The sequence below is a fragment of the Ursus arctos genome, unplaced genomic scaffold (assembly GCF_023065955.2).
Source record: "Ursus arctos isolate Adak ecotype North America unplaced genomic scaffold, UrsArc2.0 scaffold_14, whole genome shotgun sequence".
NCBI classification, from domain to species: Eukaryota; Metazoa; Chordata; class Mammalia; order Carnivora; family Ursidae; genus Ursus; species Ursus arctos.
This window is the reverse complement of record NW_026622808.1, coordinates 1,573,533-1,600,464: the sequence shown is the minus strand read 5'-3', so window position 1 is coordinate 1,600,464 and position 26,932 is coordinate 1,573,533. Positions and strand designations below refer to the sequence as shown.

Genomic DNA, 26,932 nt, shown 5'->3' with positions numbered 1-26,932 from the left:
ATATGAAGGAAGAGCTCCCACATTCTTATACGTGAAGTTTAGTTGAAGAACACGGCTTAGATCCCAGGCCCGAATCGGGCTTCCGAACCCCTTGCCCCGAGCTGAATTTCCATGGAAGCCTGGGGACAGCAGCGGGGAACCGCGCTGACGTTTACTGAGTCCTTCCTGACTTTCATCAGCCCTGAGCGCCCACTTCTTTGCATTTTAACATCTCCGAAACTGGGATGGACCTAACTGACCCGAAGCCATCATTTCATTGAAAACACTTTTGTCTTTCTTGGCGATCTGTGAGATGACGGTGGCCGCGTAATTGAGGGCGAAACGCAGTGCTGTGTTCTAGGCATCGGGCCGAGCGTGACCACGGTCACGTTCATGTATCGCGCAGCCTGACTGCAAAGTCAGCACTCTCACCCCCTTTCCAGATAAGGAGTCGGACTTGGGCGGGTGAAGGAGGCTGCTCCAAGTCCCTGGTACAGAGCAGAACCAGGTCCGGGTCTGTGCGCCACGCGATCTTTCCACAGCTCCCTGCCTCTGCAGGTGGCCTGGCTCCTCCATCTGAGGCAAGGCGGGCAGGGGCACTGGGGCCTCACCGTGACCATGAATCACCATCCTGTGTTTGCGCCTCTGGAAAATGGCTAATTGCTAAGCCCCTTGCAGCCCTGACCTTCCGGAAGGTCCGTCATTCTTACCCAGTCATCGGCTGCTCTCCTCCAAGCTTGGGGGAGACCACACCCTTCTTCGCTGAAAAAGCAGAGAATCCGATGCTAGGAGGGACCTTCTAGATCACTCCGCGAAGCCCCTTTCGGTTTCCAGACTTGTTCCCAGCAGCATTATTCACAATAGCCAAGAGCTGGGAGCAACCCAGGTGTCGGTGGATGGGATGAATGGAAAAGCAAAATGTGGTCTATCCATATAATCGAACGTCCTTCACCGTTAAAAAAGAAAGAATTCCCATCACATGCTACATCGAAGAGGAACCACGAGGAGTGAGCGCCCACTTTTTTTGAGACTGCAATAACCCAGTCCCAAAAATACGGATAGTGCGTAATGCCACTGTGAGCTTCTAGAATTGTCAGGATCAGAGCGAAAAGGAGAGTGACGGTTGCTAGCAGCTGTGGGGAGGGAGTGGGGAGCTGCTGCTCCGTGGGTGTAGAGTTTCAGTCTTGCAGGATGAGAAAGTTCTAGAGGTCTGTTGCACAACAATGGGAATATACTTAGCAGCGTGAAGTACTTAACACCACTAGACTGTATGCTTAAAAAGGGTTAAGATGTCAGTTCTGTGTTATGTGTTCTTTACTGGGATAAAAAGAATATATATATATAAAGAATATATATATATATAAAATTTATTTTGAGAGAGAGAGCAAGTGTGAGCAAGCATGAGGTTGGGGGGGGGGCGCAGAGGGAGAGGGAAAAACAGACTTCCCCCGACGGAATCCCACAGATTCCCCACTGAGCAGGGAGCGCATCATGGGGCTTGATCCTAGGACCCCGGGATCATGACCTGAGCTGCAATCAAGAGTCAGATACTCAACCGACTGAGCCCCCCAGCTGCCCCAGAAAGAGGGTATATATATATATTTAATTTAAAATTTTTAAGTTTTCTCTGACCACAAGGCATAGTTGTTAAAAATGTCTGAGTTGTTACCATTACTAATATACAGATAAAAAACAAATTTTCACATGTAATTATTAAACAACAAGTAAAATTTTATTAGAACTGTAAAAACGAAAAACAAAAAACTTTCCAGCTCTGCCTCTGCCCCCCCACCCCCACCCTGAGGAACCCCCATTGCACATTCTGGCTCTAGGACTCTGCTCTTGGAACCTCATGGGCGGGCAGTCACACAGTTTTAAGTGGCTTAGGTCACTCAGCATAACGACGAGGTCCTCAAGGGTCATCTGCACAGCCTCGGTCAGAATTTCCTCGATGTGAAGGTACTCAGTCACTTGGCACGGATGGAAGATGAGTGGTGTGGGGCTCGGGGGACTCGTTCTCACTGCTCCTCCACTTTTTTTTTTTTTCTTTAATTCTTCGGTCCCAGCCCGAAGCTTCTTGGCTTCTGTTCGAAGCACAGAGGATCGGGGCCAGAGGGGGCCTTAGTGGGCTTTCTCCCGCAGGTACTATGGCGGGACCGAGTTCATCGACGAGCTGGAGCTCCTGTGTCAGAAGCGAGCGCTGCAGGTCTATGGTCTGGACCCCGAGTGCTGGGGGGTCAATGTCCAGCCCTACTCAGGTAACTGCCACCTCCAGACGGGCCCGGGCTCCCCCTGCCAGCTGCCGTTCACTGAGGGCAGTCCCAGGAAGGACTGCCCGTAAATGAGAGTGAAAGATAGGCTAAGCCCCCCTGGGTCTGTGCGTCTCTCTCTCCATCGACTTTGGCTGCCCCCGACTCACCCCTCCTGAACACACCTGTCCCTTATTCTCGGGGTTTGCTTCGGGGGAACCTCCAGGGAGCTGGGGGGGGGGGCTGCGCCGTGGTGGCCAGGCCTGCTCTGTGCACGCCTGGCTGATGGCCTCGTGGCCAAGCTCTGGGGTCCTGCTTGGGGCCTGCTGGGCGGAAGTCATCGTACCCCTCCGGCCTTGCCTTCCAGGCTCCCCTGCCAACTTCGCAGTCTATACCGCCCTGGTGGAGCCCCACGGGCGCATCATGGGCCTCGACCTGCCCGACGGCGGCCACCTGACCCACGGCTTCATGACGGACAAGAAGAAAATCTCTGCCACGTCCATCTTTTTTGAATCTATGCCCTATAAGGTAGGAGTGGGTCTCTCTCCAGGGCTCTGCAGTCCTCTTCCTCAGAGGTCCTCCAGGGCTTGGCTGCACCTGTAGGGACAGGTGGTCCTATTCTTGAGGCACTCCAGGAAGTCCCTACCTTTCGCTATCGGTCACCTCCCTGCCCTGGGGACTCCTCGGGCATGCGGGGCATGCCAGGGGCCGCAGAAGCACAGGGAGACCGGTTGGGGAGGTGACAGAAGAGGAGGTTTTAGCTGCAGCCAGACCCCTGGGGACTAGGGACAGCCCTGCTCGGTACCCCCCACCCTCGCCATTTGGGGGCAGCCCCTGCAGGTGGGAGGCTGGGGCCCAGCGCCGCACACCTGCGCCCCAGCCCACGACAGTGGCTGTTCTGGAAGAACCGGCCTCTGCACCCTGCTGCCCTTTGCAGACCTGTCAGCCGGCCACAGCCTGTAGGAGCATGGGCCTGGCACGTAGTCACACGGGGCCCTTGTCATTATAAACAGTTGGGTCGGGACGAGGCACGGAAGGCACGTGGGCTCACAGGGGCCGTGGTGGCTGATGCGTAAACTTGTTGCCGGGAATGGGGACAAAGGCAGTAACCCGCACACTCGCTTATGGGGCAGCCCGGGTACGCGGTGACTCTCCCTCACGTCCAGAAACCACTTCCTCCCGCTGTTTATTGTCCCGTGGGCTGTTCCACGTTAGTTCACAGATCCCACCATGAGCAAAGGTCCCAGTGCACCCTTGCGCTTGGCTGAGTGTCAGACACGGGATTTTATTCTTTTAGGAAAGTCAAGCCAGTGTTCGTGCCGTCTTGGCATTCCATGGTCTTTGCCGCGTGCCTTTGGCCATTCGCCATTTGTCAGCCTGTGGCTCGGTCCTAGTAACTGCATGTGCTTTTTGTGTACAAGTGACAATTCACCTCTTTTCATGGCAAGCCCAGGCATTTCTGGCCACAAGTATCCTCGTCGGCCAACACTGACCTTGACGATGGATTTTGAAACATGACAGTAATGAGACAAGGCTCAGTCTTTGCATGTAGACCACAAAAGCTGGCTTTCCTTCTTTCTTTCTTCCTTCCTTCCTTCCTTCCTTCCTTCCTTCCTTCCTTCCTTTCTTTCTCTTTCTTTCTTTTTCTTTCTGTCAGATTTTATTTATTTGAGAGAGTGAGAGAGATCACGACCAAGGGGGAAGGAGAGAGGGAGAAGCAGGCTCCCCACTGAGCAGGGAGCCTAATGGGAGACTCAATCCCAGAACCTGGGATCGTGACCTGAGCCTAAGGCAGAAGCTTAACCAACTGAGCCACCCCAGCATCCCACAAAAGCTGGTTTCTACAGTTTCTTTCACTATGGAAAGAACAGTGGCAAAGAGGAATCACATCTGATCTTAGATGAGGCCCCGGGCAGCCTTACTCTTTAGCCCAATGTCCTCCATTACCCAAGAGTCTCTTCTTTCTAATTAATGAATTGAAGTAGGCTCCACACCCAGCATGGAGCCCAGCGTGCGACTTGAACTCATGACCCTCAGATCAAGACCTGAGCTGACATCAAGAGTCAGACGCTTAACCGACTGAGCCATCCAGCTCCCCTCCCCCCAAGAGTGTCTTGGGTGCAGGCTGGAGGCTCAGCAGTGGTGGGCCTGCAGGGGTGTGGAGTGGCAGGGCCTGGGAGCTTGGCCAGCTTGGGCAGCAGGAGACACAGCTCACCCACCAGAGGGGCTCCTGTGGGCACCGGCCCTGTGCAGGGAGGAGACTCAGACCTGCCTGGCCTCTGGCTGCCACGCCCCTCCTCTGCCTTGGAGCCTGCCTCCCTGCCCAGCCTCTCCCTGCTCAGCCTCTCCCGGCCCCTGCCATGTCCATGGGCCTCTCTCTCACCCTCCACGCAATCTCCCCACACAGGGCCAGGCATTTCATCTCCATGGGGAAACACCAACTCGAACCTTCTGTCCCCTCCTCTCTCCTCTGCGTCCAAGGAGTCCCCTCCCCGAAGGTCCTAAGTGACAGAGGGGAGGCCCCCTTCCTATCCCTCTACACCACTCTGGCGCCTCTGCAATTTCTGACAAATGCCCATGAATTCTCCGTGGAGCAGGGTTTTTTTGGTCCAATGTTTAGCATTTTTTTAAAAAAGAAAAAAAAACTTAAAAAATCCTGTAAGTTTAAAAAGCAGAATGTGGAACGGAGAGTAGCAACACATTTGGGTGGTAATTACGTCTTTTAAAATTTTTTTGGAATTATGTCTGTTTTTTTGCTGCGAGTCAGCTGTTGATTTTCTTCAAGGTAACGGTTTGTCTGCCAAGTTCAGGGGACTAGGAAGAGCCAGTTCGTTCCCTTTGAAACAGAACCAAAGCTGGTCCTTCCGCCTGCCTTTCCAGATGACGTCTGGGCTGCGCACAAGCTTCTATAATCATGTTGAATTGGAAAGGGTGGCCAGGACCCGAGCCTTGCCTCCCCAGGGGCAGGGGCGCCTCCCACCACCCCCTCCCCGGAGAGCTCCCATGCCCCAGACCCCTCAAATCTTTCCCTTTGATTTTTACTTCCCCTTGGCACAAATGCTTCAATGTAACTTTAATACACTGAATTTACTAAGACACGTGTTGTCAAAAAGGGGAAAAAAAATTGTTTTAAGTTTCACATGTAGATGGACCCACAGTGTATCTGGAATTGATTTCTGTGGGGGGCGGTGAGGTGGGTGTCCAGATGACATTTTTCCACGTGGCCCTGCAGTGGACCTAGTACCACATACAGCAAGACCACCTTCCCCTGCAGCATCGATCAGATGACCCTCTGTCACTAGGGGTCCCGTTTCTGGGCTCTCTTCTGTTGTCTTTCCACAGACGTGCTGCCGTAATCACTGTAGCTTTTTGTGTTTTTAAATTTCTCTCAATAATGTTTTGTGTGGGGGCACCTCGGTGGCTCAGTCGGTTAAGTGTCTGACTCTTGATTTCAGCTCAGGTCATGATCTCAGGGTCGTGAGATCAGGCCCCGCGTGGGGCTGCACGCTCAGCAGGGAGTCTGCTTCTCTCTCTCTTTCTCTCCCGCCCCCCCTGTCCCTCCCCTATTCACGCACTCTCTCTCTCTCTCTAAAATAAATAAATCTTTTTAAAAATATGTTGCGTGGAGGTCTTGTATACCTTTTGTTAGCTATTTAATGGCTTTTGAAACTAATATATTATTAACATTTCATTTCCTATTTTTTGCTGCATGAATATAACTGATTTTTGGGTTTTGACCCTGCATCCACTGACCTTGCTAAATTAGTCACTAATCCCAATAGCTTGCCACTGGAGGCTTGGATTTTTCGGGTCCGCTGTCATGGTGTCTGTGAGCAATGTCAGGTTTTTACGTCTTCTGATCTTTGTGTCTTTATTTCTTTTTCTTGCCTCTCTGTACTTGGACTAGAAGAGCTGTTAGCAGCAGCTTGTCTCTTTCCCGAAGGTAACAGCGTCTCAGCACCCACCTTACGTGGTACATGTTTGTCGCTCCTGTTTCAGTCCACGGTGGCTTTTTGGTTCCTTGTCCCTTGGGCAGGGGCTCACTCGTCCTCTGGGGCCCCCTCAGGGCATGCTGCCTCCGTGAGCGATGCTTGTGTAGGCCAGGTACACTGGTACCCCATGTCACCGTCAAGTCGCACCCCGGGACGGCTTTCCCGTGCGCATGGTGGAGGGGAGCGAACAGGCTTTGGGCAGGAGCAGAAGGTCATCTTGCCTTGAGAGCTGGCGCAAGTTTGGCGGGGAGGGCAGGCCCGGTGTGGCGGAGAACCCCGCCCCGAGCCTGCTGCCTCCGTGACATTCCACAGGTAAACCCAGACACCGGCTACATCAACTATGGCCAACTGGAGGAAAACGCCCGCCTCTTCCACCCGAAGCTGATTATCGCAGGTGATGAGCCGGGGGGAAAGGAACCGTCTTTGTCAGCAGCTCCCGGGCCATAAAATGAAGCCGTGGAGCTGTCCCCTAGTTCACTGCTAGTGTCGGCCTCGAACGGTTGGCCTCCTGGGGTCCAAGTATATTCTTTTCTTGCAGGACAAATATCTGTTTGCCACCGTTAATACTAGGTGGAGTAAGAGCTGAGGCTGTGCTCAGAGAAGCATCTAGAAACTTTAACCCCTGACTAGCTGGCGGAGGTAATAACAGTTAGGGACTGCCCCAGCCACCGTGAAGAGGCACCTGACCTGAAGAGACAGGTCAGAGTGGTTGCTTTTGGCACCAAGATGTTTTTTGGGGGGGAAAGGAGGCTATTTTTCATTTCCGTTCTCAGGGATGTCGGAGGGAGAAATTTCCAAGCTGTCAAATACGCCTGCCCAGAGGCCGCTTTGCAGGTCTGCACTTCCGGCGACTCTCAGCTGGCCGTGGGAATCTCTGACTCCACTGCGTCCCCTCTGTCGTCTCAGGAACCAGCTGCTACTCCCGAAACCTGGACTACGCTCGCCTGAGGAAGATCGCGGACGACAACGGGGCGTATCTCCTGGCCGACATGGCGCACATCAGCGGGCTGGTGGCGGCTGGTGTGGTGCCCTCCCCCTTTGAGCACTGCCACGTGGTGTCCACCACCACCCACAAAACTCTGAGAGGCTGCCGGGCCGGCATGATCTTCTACAGGAAAGGTGCGCTCCGGAGGGGGGGGCGGATACCGGTGGGGTGCTGGCGCTGGCCTTTCTCCTCTGGGGCTCATGTGCCATTGGGGAAACCCGGGATCCCTTGAAGTGTCCCGTAGGAGGGGGCAATGGCAGAGCTGCGGAACAGATCCTGGAAGGAAGCTCAGGTCTTGCCTCATTCCTTGGGTGTCCGGGTCCTGGGAAAGAAGGAAGGGTATCGTGCTGGGGGTCAGCTAGTCCTCCCCACAAGAGGAGAATGGAAGATGTGTGTGGCCGGCCAGGGGCTAGCAGAGGCCTCACGGTGCAGCCTTACTTTGGTGAACTTACTGTGGTCCAGCATGCCTCTCGCAGAGGATGACTCACGGTAATCAAACCATAAGACGCTGATCTATAAACCATAGTTACCACTGTAGTCCTTCCAGCGAGAAGCCTCTGTTGAATGCCTGCAACCCACACGTCTAAGCATTCCCTTTATGTTGGGATCCCCACACGTGGGAAAGCCAGATTAGTGATCAGATCCTTTGGCCCACGGTGAGACCAGATAGATGCCTGTGCACCTGCAGAGACACCGGCCCTCTGGTGACTGGCTCTCTCTCTGCTGCAGTCTCCTTGCCTGGCCCCCTGGCCAGGGCTGGACACAGCCACGTGCCCACAAGCCTTCTCAGTGCCTTGTTGTCTCCGAGGAGTTTTCTCCGTTGTATCCACAGTCCTGAGGCCGGTAGCCGTTCCCACCTGCCTGGGAAATGTTTGTTTCTTGCCACGGAGTGCTGGTGTGTGCCACCCCCACGCTGTGTGATCCTGGGCCAGCTGTCCAGCCTCTCTGTGCCGCCTCGGAATAATGGCACCGGTCCCTGCAGACCAGGGTTGGGAGCATTCATTAATTAACGTAAAGTGCCTCAAGCGGTTCCTGGCTCACAGGAAGCTCTGTAGAAACATTAGTTACTACAACGGATTATTAGCTTTCTTTCCAGAAAGGAATCCTAGTCCCCATTAGAGCCATTATTATATAATTAATATATATCATTATACAAATGAGTCTTCTCCCCTTCAAAGTAATCATCTTGGAAGACTGCTCTCTTGCACAGGTCTTTGAGGAAATACACCCAAGGCATAGTCTTTGTTACAGTCTCAGTGGAGGGAAATTTCTATGCTTTGATTTCATCTCCCAAAGGGTAGTCTGCTCCCGCTATGCAAGCAAGGGGCCCCTGGGCTCTGCACCGCGATGGGCCCGGTCTCACCCCCAGGATAAGGCCAGTCTTGTGCTTAGCGCCCCGCAGCCAGTCTGGGTTGGAGTCCAGGTGCAGAGAAAACAGAGGGGACAGCCCGGCTGATCTGATGTTTCCATTCTGCTGTTTTCCTTCATCCAGGAGTGCGCAGCGTGGATCCCAAGACCGGCAAAGAGACTCTCTACAACCTGGAGTCGCTTATCAACTCGGCCGTGTTCCCGGGCCTGCAGGGCGGTCCCCACAACCATGCCATTGCTGGTAAAATGTCACCAGAGCCAACCCTGAGCCCTCGGGCGGCACTTGGGGGGGATACCCTCACCGATGGCGGCCCTGTGAGCTCGTGCTGCTCCTGCCTTCGCTCCTCTGTGGTGCCTAATGCCCATGTCACCTGTCCACCAAATGCGTGCCAGGACCTGCAGGCTGGGGAGAAACTAGAGCGAGATCTCTGTCCGCCAGGAGCTAACAAGGAAGAAGAGGGACACTGGTAACTGGTGTCAGGCAGGGACAGGGCAGAGTGATGACCACCCGGCGCGTAGGGCCGCCCGGGGGCAAAACTGCCTCAGGCCAGCTCAGGGAAGAAACAACAGGGAAGGAATTGAACAATTAGAAGGCGGGACAGCAGAGGGGGTGAGCGGTTAGCGTCCAAACCCTGAGAGGACAGGTTGCCTCGTCCCCACATCCTGCCCCTCGCGCCGCTGACTGAGCTCACCCAGCAGGCTGATGATCTCCGTCGTTCCAGCATCTTCTGTGGAACAAAGCGGTTTGGTAGAGGAGCCCAGGAAGAAGGTGTACGACCTCTGTCCAGAGAAACACGGGTGTTTCCAAGGAGGGGAGGGGAGACGTAAGGACGGGGCGGATTTCCATGGGGTGTTTTCCCAGTCCCCCTTTTACGCCTCCAGACTCCGGGTCTGCGGTTCCTTCAACCCTTGCGTGAGGAGATCACCCGCTCTCCAGCCGCTCTGGGCCTTTTCCAGTCATTTCCACCAACACCGACGAGAGGCTTCGGTGCCTGCACGCAGGGCGTGCCTTCTCCTTCCCTTTTGGGGCCCCCATTAGCGGCCCTTGCGATTGAACAAGGGACCGGAGGAGTCTGGCCACGCAGGTAGAACGGGCCTGCGCCTCTCCTGGCCTCTGGTCAGAGAGATTTGCACAACTCGGCACCAGCTGAGTTCTTGTGTCCACACACTGAGCTTCAAAAGGACTGTAAAGTCCGCCTCGCGGGAGAACAGCGTCCCTGTGGTAATCGTATTAGCACGAAACTCCCGTGCTCCTCAAAAAGGAGAGGTCTGCAGGGTTAGCCAGACAATTGGAGGGTTAAACATAGATATCATCTGGGGGGAGGAATATAATCTACCCTCCCGGGTGGCACCGGAGAGCAAGGAGACCTGAGTGGCAACAGGGGTGTTCTTTGACTCCCGCTCTGCTGGCTGGGCCCGTCCTACCTTCCTGACCCCGATCTCTCCTCCTGCCAGGGGTCGCTGTGGCCCTGAAGCAAGCTATGACTCCGGAATTCCGACTCTACCAACGCCAGGTGGTGGCCAACTGCCAGGTTCTGGCTGAGACCCTGATGGAGCTGGGCTACAAAGTGGTGACAGGTACCAAGAGGATCCCCGGGGAGGCGCCCCTGCTCCTTGGGGTGGCATTTAAGCCTCACCCCCGGGGGCCACCCATCGGATGTGCACACCCGTCCCGCAGGCACCCTGTTACAATGCAGGTCTGACTCGGCAGGTCTGGGTTGGGGTCCGGCTTCCACCCGGCCCCCAGGTGATGCGGGCGTGGGAACCACACTTGGCATTGGGAGGAGTCGGACCAGACTCCCTGGCTACAGATAGGACATGGCAGTCCCGGCAGCCCGGCACTGCCCGAGGCCTCACGGGAGTCCCAGGAGAGGAGTCTCCACCTCCCTGAGCTCCCAGGCCTGCCTGCACCCCTAGTTCACTCTGCTCTGAGGACACAGCGCATATGGCGGAAGCAGATACTGGTGACTGTAAGCCGGTGTTTGTGATAACCTGCTTTGGGCCTGGTGCGGGCACAGTGCTACGGATGGCACGCTCCTGGAGCTTCACGACAGGCTTGTGATTATTGCTCTTCCTTTATTTTTATTACTTTTTTAAAGATTTATTCATTTTGCAAGAGAGGAAGAGAGCACACACAAGGGAGGGGGGAGGGGCAGAGGCAGAGGGAGAAGCAGGCTCCCCACTGAGCAGGGAGCCAGACCTGGGGCTCGATCCCAGGACCCTGGGATCATGACCTGAGCCAAAGGCAGACGCTTCACGACTGAGCCACCGGGCGCCCCTCACTTCGATAACCGTGTAAACACTGTCAACCTGGCCGGACTAGGGATCCGACACAGGGCAGGCTAGCAGAGCCTGGCCTCACCCGTGCGCTCAGTGGATTCGACCCCTCTCTGCTCCTCTGATGCTATCTTTGAGGGGGCCCTGCAGATGGATTTCAGAGACACACGGGGGACTCCCGAGTGATTTGTCAGAGCCAGCGGGAGCTCCCAGTGGCACTGAACAAGCGGTCGCTCCCCAGACAAGTTGCCAGGCCGTTGGCCGACACCAGGTGCTGGGTCACAGCAGTGGGCAGCGTGGACTGGGAAAGCCACTGGTGGTTCCCCTGGCCTGTGCCCTTTGTAAGCTACTGTCCTTTCTTTCAGCCCTTCGGCTCTGGGGCATCTTTTGTTTAGCAGGGGATTAAAGCCTTCCGGGACACATGGGGGGAGTGCTCACCTCCCTGACCTCGTCTGCTTGAGCCTCCTTCAGTCTTACCCTTGTTCCTTAGGAAGCGAGAGATTCCTTTACTTGGCATGGAATCGGCTTTCTCTATTCCTACATGTCCAACTTGGTTTTCCAGGTGGTTCTGACAACCATTTGATCCTTGTGGATCTCCGTTCCAAAGGCACAGATGGTGGAAGGGCTGAGAAGGTTCTAGAAGCCTGTTCTATTGCCTGTAATAAGAACACCTGTCCAGGTAAGGATCCTCTTGGCCAAATACATTTCTTTTGGCCAAAGTTACAGCTGAGGTTAATTTGGCTCTGGGGAGAGACATGAAGGGATTCTGGAGGGGTGCGTAAGTGGGGGCAAAATCATGGCTCTCTCCTAGCCTGCTCCTTCTGACACAGCTCTAACCCTGCCAGGGACAGAGAGGGAGGGACTGAGGTGGGCTGCTCGCAGGTGCCACGGGCATTTGGATAAGGAAGTGGGGGCCTCTGGAACAGGCTGGATGTCTCAGGGAGTTGTAAGAAGAATGTGGGTGATACATCTGACACAGAGAGATGCTAGCTTCGCTTTGGAGAGCAAGGGCCATGCCACGGAGAGCAACCTCCTTACTGTTTCAGTACAGTGGCCAAGAGGCGCTGCTGTCTCCCTATGCCTTCGTTCCTACCTCTGGCATTTCAATCAGCAGTGTTCTGCTTCCTAGAAACAGCCGGCATCCACAGGCCGCTTTTTTTGACCAAGTGTCTTAAATGCACAGCAGTTAGTGGTGAGTTGTTGGGTACGGCCCAGGGACAGAGCCTGTTTATCTTGAAGGTGACAAAAGCGCATTGCGGCCCAGCGGACTGCGTCTGGGGACGCCAGCACTGACATCCCGAGGACTTTTGGAAAAAGAGTTCCAGAAAGTAGCCCACTTTATTCACAGAGGTAAGGATAAATGTTTGGAGGTCGGCCACTCCGATCCGTGTATGGAGTTTCTGACTGGGACCGAGCAGTTGAGACCCAGCCGCTGATGGACATTGCATGTCCAGGTGGAGTGCGGGGGACAAGAGATAGCAAAAATCACCTTAGCAAACCATGTAGTGTGAGAGGTCGGTAAACTCGTCCTGCCCAAGGAAGGGGGCACACAAGTATCATTTCTGAGGTCCACCTGAACACCTATGGCTGTCAGACCCCCGCCGCTGGGCGCACACTGACAGCCGAGCCTCAGGGGTGTCTCTTGGGCCCACTGAGCCGCAGCACGGCACAGTTCTAGAAGCCTGTTCTATTGCCCGTGAGAAGAACACCTGTCCAGGTAAGAATCCTCGCTGCTCTTTCCTTCCACACCTCTCCCATGTTACAATTTTTTTGGCCGAAGTTCTAGCTGATGGTAGTTGGGCTCTGGGGACAGCCACGAAGGGATTCTGGAGGGGTACGTACATGGGGGCAAAACTGTGGCTCTCCCCCAGCCCACAGAGGGCTCATTTTGTCTCTTGCTGGCACAGGGATAGAACTCACTCTGCAGATTCAGAACGATGTTGGGGCCAAGGCCACCCTGAAGGAGTTCAAAGAGAAACTGGCAGGGGACGAGAAGCACCAAAGGGCCGTCAGGGCTCTCAGGGAGGAAGTGGAGAGCTTCGCGTCTCTCTTCCCTCTGCCTGGACTGCCTGACTTCTAGGGGAGCCGCCCGCACGCACGCACCTGCCCGGGAAGCACTTGCTTGAAGACGCGGTGCCCTTCTGAGCAGAGATGGAAGGGCGGCCCCACGCAGGACCCGGCTGCGTCAACTTCTTCATGCTCTCTGAGGGGGTTCCTTTTTGGACTCTCCTCAAATTACCTCCTTCATGAATCAAAATGTGTTTTTAAGATCCATTGTGAGTAATTCTGGGACAGGTTATCAGGACGTTTAAATTTGATCCCTTCTCTTAGCTGTATAAACGGTTTTTCTGGACAAATGAAATACTTAGACTGAGTCCAGGGCAGACTGGAAAGACCCCAGGAGGTGTACTCGCCCTTCTCTGAGTTACTGGGCCTCCCCCACACTCTGCGATGACAACCACCCAAGTTCGGAGCTGCCGCCAGCCACCCCTTAATATCCTGTCACGCGGAGGGCCGCAAAGGAAGACTGACTTAGGGCTGTCACAACTGAGGAGGGAAATTCTGAAGCTTCCGGTGAGTTCTATACAAGGTGCCACCTGGTATGGGCGGAGTTTCTCCACGGCAGCTCAGAACGTCATGGAAATGGTCTCCTTCACCCCACACCCCTGGGGGGTGCCAGGGCCCATCAGGTGTGAGAACCAGCTGGGGGGGGGGGGTGTTTCCTGCCCTGTGCCAGATAACCACCCCCTCCTGTAATCAGGAAACCAAATGGCACCTTCCCAGAGAAACTTTATTTTTCACAAAGCTGAAGTGCAAAACATAGATGACCATTTTTAATAATAAGCACAATCAATTTTTTAACCACAGAATGTCTACAAGAATTATAGCTTTAAAAAATACAACCAATTTTTATATTTCAAAAATATCTGAACTCAAATAAATTAATTTCTTAAAAAGTACACTTCTCAGACGATATGTTTGGCATTTACTCTGGTCAGACTCCAGTGCGGCCACACGCAAGAGCCGCGGTCACGCGCGCGTCCGGGGTGCGCGCGCCTTGACGGCCGCAGCGCGCGTGGCGGGCGGGCTCAGCGTTCGCCCGTGTGGACGGAGGAACATGCAGTTAATAAAATAGCTTTCCAAAAATAACAGATACGAATTCATCACAGACTATGCTTTTCACGGCAGCCTTAAAAGGTGGCATTTTTCAACCCAACCTGTATAGCCAGCCAGCGTTGGGCAGTCGGTGGGCGAGGCGCCCCGTGGTCCTGCCTGGAGGGCACCCCTGGGGCCGGAGGTCCAGCACGTTCTTGGCATTCACTCCAGCTCGGGTGGGGACTCACATCTCCACCTTCACTTTGGGAGCGTGAGGCTGCGAAGCCAGTCTTAGGTTCAGGGGCCTGGCTTCTCCCTGAACTGAAGACAAAAGGCCATCTCCAAGACCGACCCCCTGTGTGGCCTCCATGTTGGAGCTGAAGAATTACTCCCTGGAAGCTGGGGCTCCCTAACAGCAGCTTGATTCACTGCCAAGGGCCCGCTCCGCCCCCCCTTCCTCCTCCCCGTGGCCATAACCAAACCTTAAAAGATAAGACCGGATTAGGTCACCGCTCACAGCTTTCTCCTTTGAAGGCTCAGGAACGCTTGGTGTGCTCAGACCTCTTCAGCTGACACTGGTTGTCTTTCCAGCCAGAAGTAGAAATTTGATGCTTTTTCTCCTTTTTGCAGTCTGTTAATACCTATTTCTTGGCATTCTGATTCCAGTTTTGTGACTTTCTATCCCAGTATCGGGGAAAAGCCAGAGGGTTGGCTGGTTGGCTTCAGAGTACAAACCAAGGCACTTTCTTCTGCGCTTTCTAGGGAGATGGGAAGTAACACCGGACTGCCGGCGCGGGAGATCAGTTCCTCTGAAGGCGGTCCACACTTGCCGACGGGCTCCCCACCAGCTGAGTGTTACCAACTGTGGCACTTGGGGTGCAGTCTGTTGGCCTTCCGAGAATTTGAACTGGGCTGTGTTGTTGTTTGAGATGGAAACCTACGATACCTTGAATATAGCAACAAAGAAGTTAAAAGCTAGATGGGAAATGACAGGGGGGCGATCACGGTCCATTTCCCAATTCTGGTGCAATTCATGTAACTTCAGCACTGCAGGAAATCACAGACAAGTCACTGATTTTTAAAATCCCAACGGAGAGTCCACTAAAGGAGCAAGATCTCTAGGGAAGTGGTGAGGTGTGAGGCAGCAGCTCAGGTCGGAGCGTCCCGAGGCCCACGGTGCTACAAAGGCTTTGGCCCCTCCCTCACACGGAGCTTCTGGAAATCACTACTGCCGGACCGCTAGCCTGCTCAACCTGCTCTCAACCTGGACCTACTGAACAAGGGGTGGTTGGGGGCAGGGGGAGTGGAAGTGGATCAGAAGTTGATATAAACCCGATACACTTTTGGTGCCTGGACCTTCAAAGTGAGTCAGGACTGACAAAGTAATAAGAGGCACAAATGTCCTCTATTTTTTGCAAAGTGTTTTTAAAATGTTTTATTTGAAACAAACCTCAAACGAAAACTCTTAAAGAGATCAGTCCCACTACATAGGGCTCCCCACACCTTAAGGTTTACAGGTGGGGGACTTCTAGTGGGTTCCAGTTCTCCAAAGTGGACGGGGTCTGGGAAGGGCAGCTCCACGGCCTCAAGTGCCTGCCCGAACTGGCTTTGTCCCAGGACCACTCTGCAGTCCCTCTGGAAAGAAACACACTTGGCATCCGGCAATCCTCTGAAACTGCCACAATGAAAAGTTAGACTTTAACCAAACTTTAAAACCTGGAGTCTACCTACTGGTCCGTGAAGCCATGAAAGAACGACTCAAGGGAGACACTCCTTCCTCATTCACTCTTTCTGAGGCCGGCCCCAGGATGAGACACACCTGTTCTGTTCACACCCGCCTGGTCCCTGGCCTTAGAATCCCGGGGCCCTCAGAACCATCCCTGAGACAGAGCTTCCATGCAAACCCCCTCCAAAGTGACATCGACTTCAGACCATGGTAGCGATGGCTTTAGCTTCTGGAAGGCCACGTATGGCTGACCTTCTGCCTTGATCAGTTTCCCAGGTGACAGCACGGTTAAACTGTAGAGTCCACGATGGTGTGAAACGGGAATGAAAAGCAATGGCGGTGCCGGTGATCACTTTCAATCTTGTCATACGGACCCCAGAGACCTTCCCGCGCCGTGGAGATAAAATGTTGTAAGGTCATGTCCCCAGAGGCGTAAGTAGACAGCGGCAAGCCACCCAGTTAGCAAACAAAGCAGCATCTTGAACACGAGGGACACTGGACGCAGCAACGCAGGGGGAGCCCACGGAGAGAAACGGGCTTCCTACGCAGCCTTCCCCACGTGCAAACACACGCTTTGCATTTCGAAGCTGCCAAGACGTTCCCGGCGACTCGTGTGTGTGAACATATGCAACGGGCACAGGTACAAAGAAAACCCATGAGACGTAGACGGACCATCTGCCACAGAAGGTTCCTTCTCAGTCACAGCCTCAGAAGCAAAATCACACGCCCTATGCCAGGACTGCGGGCCCCGACCAGGAGCCGACGGCCAGGAGCCAGCGGGCCGTACCCTCGTGCGCGCAGACGAGCCAGGCAAGGAAAGGGCCGCGGGAGTGAGGTGCCGCTACTGCCCCCCTACGTGACCTCTGCGGTGCGCCCCGGAGCGTGCTCAGGAGCGGCCGCGCTGTGGCTGTCAGGGTCTGTCGTGTCACAACTGTCTTGGAACGCGTTAAAAAGCAGTCATACTAAGAGTTCTCCCTACTTGGAGGAAAAAAAGCAGCCATAAAAAAAAAAGTATAAAAATGTCAAGGTTGCAAGAAACCGTCCGTCGACAAACCAACGGCAACTATGTACGGAGCATCGGGGAGGTCACGGTGGGTGAAGCAGGGATTGTCTCCTTCCCTGACGGGAGGCTCACGGGGCCGGGAGGGAGCTGCTGGGAGGTGAGTGGACCTGGAGAACCTGCGCGGGGCAGGAGCGAGCAACGGTGAGGTAACCATATTCGGGGGGCCTGCGTGGGGTGGAAGTGAGCAGCAGTGAGGTGCATGTATTTGAGGGGACGGCGTGAGGGCAGGAGTGAGCAGGGGTGAGGCCCACATGGGCCAGATCCACAAAGACAGCCACACAAGGAGGCTTTCCTCCTTCCTGGTCCTCCAGGGTTCTCACCAGCTCGGCTGCCTCCCCAGACCAGCCAGCTGAGCAGAACCCCGCTGGCACCGTGCCCACGAGACCCTGCAAGAGGTAGTGAAGTGGTTGCAAAGGTTTGCTGCAGGTGGAGGACGGAGGGGGGGGGTGACCTTGGCCGAGTCCCATCATGCCTGCAGACCTTCCCCAAGGGGACGGCGTGGACTCACTAAGCCAGAAAGGCTGGCGGGCCGGGCCCCAGAGGCCTGCTGGCTCCTCACCCCTCGCACAGTGCTGATGGCCTCGTGGCCCCGCCCATCTCCCGGGCTCTCCAGCTGCCACAGTGGTTCTCACTCCCAAGCAGGGACAAGCGACTAACTCTAGCCACTGCCGCTGCCCCAGGGGAAGCAGCTGCAAAGCCCACGCACAGGCATTTCCGTGCCTAGGGAGGAAGCCAGGACCAGACAGGGTGCTGCTCGCTCTCCCTGCAGCCTCGGGGCCCAGAAGCTTCTGCGTCTGCCACCACCCAGCTGAGACAGAGCTGCCTCCCTCCACCTCACTCATTCAGGGGCCTCCCCCGGGATGACGGGCTCTAGGGGACCCGAGTGAAGGACCCCAGCCGGGACCTGAATGAGGCAACGGATGTTCTATCGTCCTGTTTCCCACTAAAGCGCTCCAATGAAGGGGGTGCTTCCCTTGATCCTGCCGCCCGAGTGTCTGGGAGCCGACCGTGCCAGAGTGCCCCTCCCGTCTGCACTTCGCCTTTCTGCCCCGCATCCCACCCCATCGAGAGAGTGCTGGCTCTCTCCTGGCCCGCCTGCCAGTCCTCACGAAGCCAAGAGGCCCCCTCCCGACCCCAGGGGCCACTCCTCACCTGGGAGCGCGGCCTGTCACCATCCTTACTGATGCCGGTGGAGAGCCAGGCGCCCGCCTCCACCCAAGTCCACCTCCCAGACCGCCCGACACCACCCGGGAGCCAGGGCTGTCCCCTCGGGTTCCCTCCCCTGATGACACCATTAGTCTCAACAGCTCAGAGGACCGCTCGCTCACGCCAACCCCTCCCCTCCCCGTACCCGGAGTCACAGGTCTCGGTCACAGCGGCTGGGCGGACCTCAGATCTTGTACAAGAAGCTGGGCACATAGTCGAACCTGAGCATGGGGTGGCCGGTCCCGGGCGTGTCCTGCACGTAACGCAGCTTCAGCAGCTCGGCCAGGTACTGGACCACTTTAACGTCTTCGTTCACCAGGCCCAGCGTCAGCTTCAGGAAGCTGGCCTGGCGGCCGGCAACCACCTCCTCGGTCTCCTTGTCGTGGGCGGGCAGGTGCAGGTGGTGGCAGAAGGTGTAGAGGAAGGCCTTGGAGCAGAGCTGGGCGAGCGTGCTCTGGACATGCAGGTAGTACGTGCTGCCCCGCTTGATCTGGGTGCGGTGGTCGGCCAGCCGGGGCACCAGGGCGCCTCTGTAGAGCGGGCAGCGGAGGGCTTTGTTGTCCAGGTCCAGGACGCTGGTGTAGCGGCTGTAGCGGCTCAGGGCGTGCAGGGAGCCGGCGCCGGCTGGGGCTGCCACTCTGAAACACATGGGCCTGCGTGAGGACGGAGGCTTGGGGTGGGGCCTCCTGTCCCGGGGCGGCTCCCCCGCTCTTTCTGGGAGGCCGCTCTGATCGTGATCGCTTCAAAGGGCTCCTCACCACCCTCGGGAGCAAGGTCAAGTGCCTGGGCGCGGCCCGAGGGCCCCGCGTGACCCCCTTCCCGCTGGCATCGGAGGCCCCACCTGTTACCTCCACAATGACTTTCTCGCAGCCAGGCCAGTGCTCAAAATCACGGGCCTGCATGCCCTGCCCGGAACACCCTTCCCTCCCGTGTGCACTTGCCCCTCTGCCAGCTCAAACCCGATCCGGCCGCCCCTGACCCCCTCCTCTGCTTCTCTGCTGTTCTGCTGTGCGACCTCGGCCAAGCTCCTTAACCCTTCTGATCCCCATCTGTAAGACAGAGATAACCGGTCCTGCCTCACGCAGTCACTGCAGAGACAAAAGTGGTCGTGTCTACGATAGCGCCTGGCCCTCAGTCTTGTCAGCCTGGCACCGAGCTCTCCTGCCGCACGGAGCTGCTGCGGACCGGGACGAGCGGATTTGGCCTCCTGGCCCACTGCCCACTACCGTGCCCGCACAGCAGAGGCAGGCGGGCCTTGCTCAACGAGGGAAGGGGTCAGGGTGACCCGCCCTAGTAAGCAGCTCTTTGAAACCCTCCAGATCGGTCTTCCCAGAGCAGCCGGCATCTGCCGGCCTTGCAGCCTGGCAAACGTCAGGCTGACCAGAGATTTCACAGACCGACACACGTCTGGAATTTAGAGCGTGTGTTGGGCCTCAGCTGTTGTGTAAGAGGACTGACGGGCACTTGGGGGACCAAGGCAATCTCATGATGTTTTCTCCTTCCTGGGTGTCGTCATGTCCTTGTACAGTTAACAGCACCTACTATATGCCCAGGCGGTGACCTGGGGGCGGAAGAGGCAGTGAGGAGCGAGCCTGGTCGGGCTGGGAAGAAGACACGCACACAGCACCCCAAGTGAGGGAGGGGGGCCTGGGGCCAGGAAGGTTCTGGAGGAACAGCCTCAGAGCTGGGCCTTACAACAAAGGTGGGCTCCGAGAACCTGGGACAGCATCCGGACCACACAAGAGCAGGGTCACAGAGACGAGAAAACAGAGCCACACGTGCCGTGGGTCCTGGAAACCATGAGAAGAATGGGCTGTGGCCCCCATCACATGGGCAATGAGGAAGCAGGGCCTGCAGGTGGCTGACTGGCTTCTCGGGGACATGGGTCTCCTCAGTCACAGTACCAATGTGCTCAGGCAGCTCCCAAGGCACCCCTGCCCCCCAGCCCCACCCCGGGAGGGGCCCAGTCCATAAGCCAAATGCCTCCTCGAGCTGGGCACATCCAGCCGCCCGAGGTCCTGCCGCGGCAGCAAAGCCAGGCCTCACCCCGTCGTCCTGCCCCTCCATTCCAGTCACCCGTCCTGCTGAACAGCCTGCCTCAGGCCCGGCCGTTCCCAGGGAGCGCTGGCGCCCCACACATCGTTAGAAGATACTGCTCTAACGCCTCCTCCACGTGTTTCCCCACAAAGCTCCTCACCAGGGGGCGAGGCAGCACGGAAAGAGGCGAGCCCACACCTCTGGGCCCCGTGCTTCACCTCGCACACCTGTCTTAGACTCCTTACAGTCCGTGCCAATGCCGGGGGGAGGCTCCGGGCAGACACAACCACCGAGGCCCAGCGAGGGGCCGTGGCTCACACAAGGTCCCCTGGCTACAAACTGGCTGAGCCGGGACTCGACCAGAGCCTCCGACGCCCCAACTGGCACTTCCTCCCATCAGTACCGAGCTCTGTCTGGGGCTTGTTCCTGCGACTCGGCAAGCCATACAATTATCCTTCATTTTGATTTGAAATAATGGGAAACCAACACGATTATCTGCCCATCTCGTACCCACAAGCAATGGATCCGACTCACGAGCATCTCCAGGCAGAAGGCCTACTTGAGGGGGAAAACCAAGGGCCACCGAAACTGGCAGCTGTGGGGGTGAGAGAGTTTAAAAACAGTTCATCATCAGGCTGGTTTTAGCTGGAGTCAAAGCACCTGCGTGGGGAGAGGCTCTCCTGGGTCACAGCTCACAGATTCCAGGTTAACCCAGCACAAGGAATCAACCCCCTCTAGAGCGGAGCTGCCCCCACCCCCCAGCAGGAAGCTCACGGCCATACAAAGGCCCGTCTTCTACTACTACTCTTTAAAGCCGATCGTCAGATGGGCCTCCTCCTGCCTCCCAGCTTCAGCACGGGTTCTGCCTGCTGGGGTGACTCACCGCCGATACCCACAGCTCTGAGCACTTCAAAGGGCAAGCACAGCACCGGGCGGTACGTTCTTTCTGGAGGTGACCCTTTCCTGCAGTTCCACACACTGAGCCCCGGAAGCCCCGCTCACACGCGTGTTGGACAAGCTTTGTCGAATGAATGAGAGACAGAGGACAGGACTGGTCCAGATCCACATGGCCGATAGTGGAAGCGTCAGTACCCGAAGTCATAGCACCCACTGCGCCCCTCCCTACCCGCCCCGGGCCACGACTCCATGGCTTTTCATCTCAGGATGCGTTCAGATCGTGTCTGCTGCTCACCTCCCAGGATTTCTTTGGGAGAGCTGTGGCAAATCCGGTCCCCACTCCAGTGACACGCCCCCTAGGGTGCAAGGCCTCCAACCCCCCGCCCACTGTATCTCACACCAGAGCAAGACCCTCTGGAGGCAGATCTTGCCAATCCCCAACATCTGTGCACGCCCAGAAGGCTGGAGAAGGTGAGCAATGGGAGACACTTCCCCACTCGGGGCTATTTGCAATTCTGCTCTCGTCTGTCACTTCCGATGGGCGTCCCGCCTTCACAGAGGGATGCTTAACGGATCTAAAGCCAGGCTGCAGAGGGCCACACTCAGCGTCTGCTGCCTCGGCCTGCCTCCCTGGAGTCTGTATGCGTCCCTGCCAGGTTATTAGAGACACACTCACACTCATCAGACACAGACCAGACGTGGTGGGCCTCTCCACACCCGCTCTCACGAGACAGGTCTTGGCAGCGCCGTCTGCAGATGGAAACGGCTTCAGAGGTCAAGCTGACAGTGTGGTGGCAGAGCTGGGACCGGCGGGAGGGACCCCCTTGAAGACCGTGCCTGTCCTGTCACGGGGATGACCACGGCTGACTCACCTTGAGTCTGGCAGTGGCCCGGGTGGCTAGCATGTCACAGTCCTCTATAAATACTTGGCAAATGATCTTTCAGGGATCCAACCCTCTCATTTTGTCAGGAGGAAACAAAGCCTCGAGTGGAGGAGTGACTTGTTCAGGTGGCCTCAGTGGGTGACTACTGGTAGGGCCGGCCCGGGACTCAGACCACCTCCCACCTTCTCTTCCACCTCAGGGAGGCCCTACCCTCTCTTGCACCCCCAGACTTCATGAACTGATCACAGCAGGCTTCCCAGGGCAGCCCTGCCTAGGCCTCAGAATCCTTCATGCCACACTCTAGCCAGATACCCAACGGAACAGAGCTGGTGTAAGAGATGAACTTCTTTTGCCATCCTGGCACATTCTAAGGAGGGAACTTCAGGGAAAGCCTCCAGGAAGGGCAAGACTGTCCTGTGCCTGGTCTTGGATAAGGCAGCTGACAACAGACTGATGTAGTCTTTTAGATTCTCCATCTTTGGGGGAGAAAAAGGGGAAAAGGTCAAGAGTTGGGGCTAAGGGAGTGACTCGGAGAAGAGACATGTGTCTGCAAGGGACATGGACCCGTTCTTCCACCAAGATCAGGGGCAAAAGCAATCCCTGAAAGGCCCTTGCCTTGCTGGGGCAGCCGGATTACACCCGAGCACAGAGCTGGCATCCGCAGAGGGACCGGATCCTGGGAGGAAGGACAAAGTCTGCAAGGGCGCCTGGTGCAGCCTCTCACTCCCGAGCCTGACTCTGCATCCATAAGCAAGGACCCCGCTCGGTGGTCTCCTGTGCGGCCCGAGGAAGGGGCTGGGCCAGGTCACACCAAGTCCCCGTGTCATCACTCTTCCCCCACACTGGCAAGCTCGCCCTCCTGGTGCCTCAAGCCAAAGACCCCAAGCCTCCCCCAGGCGCCCCTCTCCCTCACTTCCCACACATCGCTCAGCTGCCCACTTAACATGTTTTCTTAGAACACACGACGCACCCGCTGCTGGAACTCTCCTCCCTGCCACCCGTCTCCTCTCCTCAACTATGAATTCTTCCAGGGCAGTGAACTTGCCCAGGTACCTCCAGATGGTACCCCAGCACCCGCCAGCATGGCCAGTGAGCCAAGGCAGGACGTGGAGGCGCCACTTGCTTAAATGCCACCACCACGACCCCGGGGAAAGCGTAACGCAGCAAGGGTTAGAGCGAGGGTCGGGAGACTTCTGCAAGAGGGGCAAACAGAAGGCGATTCGGGGGACAGGGACCTCACTGATACTGGGGGCCGATGCAAAAGGACAGTTGGAAAACTGGAACAAACAGCTGCTGATTGCAGCACGCAGAAATTCCTTCTCTTCCCATGTGGCCCGGGAAGCACAGACTGGCTGTGTCAGCACCTCTGTTTTACAGATGTGTCAAGTGGGGTGCAGAGAAGGCAATGAGGAAACCAAACACCGTGCATACCCCGAAGGAAAGAGACCCTTGGGCCGGACAACTTGCCACGCAGTATCTGGGAAAAAGAAAATGAGTCTACGACAACGCGGTAGTATTGTGGAAAAATGAAATAGAAAGCATTCAAACAGGGAAAGGAGGAATTGGCTCTTGTGTTTCCTTATGAAGACAGCCTTCTTGGGCAAATAGGACAGTGGAGTAAAAGCCACTGGAGCCCCCTGATGTCCCTGTCACCAGTGATGGCTGCCACCTTCTAGGACCGCCACAGCCCTTTCTCAGAAGCCGATCTCTCCTCAGTCATTTACACCATAGCGTGAATTTGAGAATAAGCGAGAACCTGAGATCTAGAAGCTCAGTTGTTCCCCAAACCTTCCTGTACGCCAGATAAACTCCAAGTCTTAGCCCAGACCAACTGAACCAGAATCTCTGCGGGGTGGGACCCAGAACTCCCTGATCTAAAAAACTCTCCTAAATAATTCTGACACGGCAGGTCACAGACCGGGGTCGGCGACCACTTCGGAATGGCAAACCCTCATGAGAGGGACAAGGAAACAGAAGGCCAAAGAAAGGGAATGATATGCCAAAAGTTACAGAGTGAGGGGTGCTGGGGGCCCAGTCTGGAAGCCAGGTCGCCCAATGCTGGGCCCACCACACGGACCTGTGCATCTCCCCCAGAGGGATGTACGTCTGAAGCCTCATCTCTAACGGGACGGGGCCCTTCCCCACCACGGATAACCAGTTACCTCTGCAGGCCGATAAGCTTCCACCTCTGAAAATCCGTGATATGCAAAGGAGAGGAGACCCAGTGCTTCACCGGTTTGGCGTAACGGCTGTGGTTGGGGACAAAGATGGACAGCGCCGTCACCAGCTTCCTCACTATGGCCTCGTCCTCCCCCAGGACCACAAGTGTCCTCCCGCTGAGCAGGGAGTAGATGGCCGGGTGGGCAAAGGGGTACTGACGGATGAATTTTAAGGCGTTCTGGCCAGCCCTCTTTTTATGCCTCTCGGAAGAGGGGCCGGTGGGATGAGCCGAGGGGGGAGTCCTGTCTGAGCTGGTGGAGGCTAGACTGCTCATGTTGCTGGCACTGTCCGAGTAGTTGTCCAGGCTGGTCTTACTGACATCCCGGCTCGCCAGCAGGCGGCTTGGGTCCAGCTCATCAGCAGGGAAGCCTTCGGAACTGCTGTCTCGCAAAGGGCCGGCATTTTCCACCGCAAAGTCCACATGGAACCCCTGGTCCTTCTGCCTGTAGCGCTGCGGAGGGATGCTCACTACTCCGTCCTGGTCCGAGGGGGTGTGGGCTGGAGTGGAGAGGGGCACCCGCAGACTGTCGCTCTCCTTCCCAATGCAGCAGGAGGAGTCTATCTGTGACGGGGGGGTTTCTAAGCCACCCTCCTCTGCCTCACCCAGCTCTGGCGCGCTGACGCTTGCCTGGAAGTGGATGGCTCCCTCACTATCATCTGCGTAGGATTCTTCTTCGTTAATGGCACTTGGGTAGCTGGCCTTGAAATCCTCAGGGATGAGGGCCTCCGAGGGGCAGGTGCTGAGGACTTCGATACTGTCCTCGCTGATGGTCCTGTGGCTGACTGCTTTGCTCCGGACCACCTGGGGGCTCAGTGGCACCGTGAGGCTGGCCTGGCTGTCAGACTTAGGCAGCACAGCGGTGGACTTCTCCGTGCCCAGAACCTCGATGCTTTCACCACTGCTGATGCTCCCTTTCATATCCATATCCAGGTAGTCCAAGTTCTCCTGGGGGTCAAAACTGCTCATTTCTGCCACGTCGGCTTCCTTGTACTCCTCATCTCCAAGTTCCTGCTCCATCTTGATCGGCACAGACTCCACACTGGACTTGTAAGAACCAACGCTAATTAACACTTGAGGAATCGGACATTCTTCCAGAGACCTGGAAGGCGGTCTGCCTGGACCGGGCTTCGGGGGTGCGCTCTCTTGTTTCTCTGCCACCTCCACAAAATCTTCGAAGAGGAAGTTTGTTATATGCTGTTGTTTTAGAAGTGCTCTGTCAATCTGGCTGGTCAGGAGGTAGCACAGGTCTCCTCTGAACATGTGCTCTATGTGGCTGAGCTGAGCCAGGGTCTGGGTGAAATACTCAGTGTCACAGAGCTCTTCCAAGGTCTTCAACTTCTTGTCAAAACACTTGGTGGACTTTGCTTTGATGAGCTTCGGGGTATAAGCAGGTCTGCAGGTATAAAGGTCTGTGTCAGCAGACTCATCAGGGTTAGAGGTAGTGGCCGCCTGGCTGGTCTGATCCTGGGTGTGCTCCGTCTCCCCACAACACAAAGCAGACCCCTTCAACTTCCGATGAGGGTACGAGCGGATCTGCTTCAGCAGGTCTTGATGTTCAATGATGGACTTCTCTACACTAGCCAGTTCATTGGCTTTCTCAATTGCCTGAGATGAGTAAAAGCCTTTGTCATTGGCCTTCTTCTGGATCTCCGTTTCCGTGTGCAGCACTGTCCTGGTGTAATCCAAGTCTTTCAGTTTTTTTTCAAGTTCTCCTGCAAATGCCTTCCTGTTGCCTGTCTTCAAGCACTCAGAAGCTTTGGAAAATTCAGCTGAGAGCTCCTGAAACTGCTGCATGATTTTGTGCTGGTCTGCTGAGATATAAGCCATGCAGAAAGGTCTTACAAAGCCCCGGGCCTCCAGGTCGTACAGGGTAAGGTGGTGCACATATGCAAAGGCTCCCTCCTTGGAGTCTCCCAGCACCACCTTGGAGTCCTCCACAAAGTTCAGCTTGGGGTAGGCAGAACCAGGGGGATGGCCCACAAAGGACGCCTGGTAATCCACAGACATGATCCGCAAGGAGAAGTAATTGAGATCGAAAGTACCAAAAACTTTGGTGTCATTGGGGATGGTCAGCAAGGGTTGGGGTCCCACCTGCTCGGAGAACTCGGAGATAAGGATGAAGTCCCGAGAGAACTTGGCCCCGGACAGTTTGGACCACGGGTTGGCTCCCTGGCTGGAGAAGGGGAAGAGTGGCACCGAGTACTCCTCGGGCAAGGCGGGCTCATTGTAAGGTTCCTCCTCGTACTCCTCCTCTTTGGTGAAGGCGACCACGTCAGGGGCGCTGATCATATTTCCAGATATATGGAGAGAACATTGAGAGGAAGTGAGAAAGAATGAGGGGGTAACCAACGCAGGTTAGCCCGGCCTCTGGAAGAGGAAGTAAAGTCCCTGCGGTCTTCTTTGCGCCCTCAGGGGTACTAGGCTGCCCCTCACACACCCGAAGACTCAAACTCCCACAGTCCCCTCAGAGGTATAGCTCCTCCAAAGCCTTCACAGGCCCATGGACTCCGAAGGTCCAGAAGACCCGATAGGCCGGGTGTCCTCCTCTTCCTCCTCCTTCTCCTCGGGCGACAGCGTCCGGCGCAGAACACCTGCAGCGAGGTCACCGGCACTCCCCCGAACCCACCGCGACAGCAACAGCCCAGCCCTGAACCGGTGCCTAACGCGGGGCTACGGGCCTCGCAGGGGCCAGTCGAGCGTTGCCGCCCCCACGGCCCGAGGGCAGAAACCGTCGCGGCTCCTCGGACGCCACAACCCGGAGCCAGCTACCGCGGCGCCGCCATCTTGGTGTCACATGACTCGCGGTGTCTGCGCCGCGTGACCCGGAAGCGCCCTCGTAGATTTCCGAACGGGACAGAAAAAGATTGTGAGCTAGTGACAGGTTTGGACAGAACTGTCCGGCGGCCTCTCCCAAGGACGAATCAACTTACCAACCACTGTCAGGAAGCGAAG

General features: G+C 56.3%; 2 protein-coding genes across 4 annotated transcripts in view; one reads left to right on the top strand and one right to left on the bottom strand.

Moving 5' to 3' along the window:
- Nucleotides 1–13,807, top strand: part of SHMT1 (serine hydroxymethyltransferase 1) — a 24,349-nt gene extending 10,542 nt beyond the window's left edge. For all 3 annotated transcript variants that reach the window (XM_026521134.4, XM_026521133.4, XM_026521136.4), the window contains exons 4-12: nt 2,122–2,237; nt 2,596–2,756; nt 6,533–6,614; nt 7,127–7,339; nt 8,698–8,814; nt 10,029–10,151; nt 11,413–11,529; nt 12,090–12,200; nt 12,758–13,807. In XM_026521134.4, the coding sequence (XP_026376919.2) occupies nt 2,122–2,237; nt 2,596–2,756; nt 6,533–6,614; nt 7,127–7,339; nt 8,698–8,814; nt 10,029–10,151; nt 11,413–11,529; nt 12,090–12,200; nt 12,758–12,930 (1,213 nt within the window). In that variant the 3' untranslated portion in view covers nt 12,931–13,807. The remainder of the gene's footprint in view (nt 1–2,121; nt 2,238–2,595; nt 2,757–6,532; nt 6,615–7,126; nt 7,340–8,697; nt 8,815–10,028; nt 10,152–11,412; nt 11,530–12,089; nt 12,201–12,757) is intronic.
- Nucleotides 13,623–26,932, bottom strand: SMCR8 (SMCR8-C9orf72 complex subunit). The gene is made up of 2 exons (XM_026521132.4): nt 23,922–26,932; nt 13,623–18,579 (listed from the first exon to the last, which is right to left on the bottom strand). Exons 1-2 carry the CDS (start codon nt 26,267–26,269, stop codon nt 18,126–18,128), a joined length of 2,802 nt encoding a protein of 933 aa, XP_026376917.2. The 5' UTR covers nt 26,270–26,932; the 3' UTR covers nt 13,623–18,125.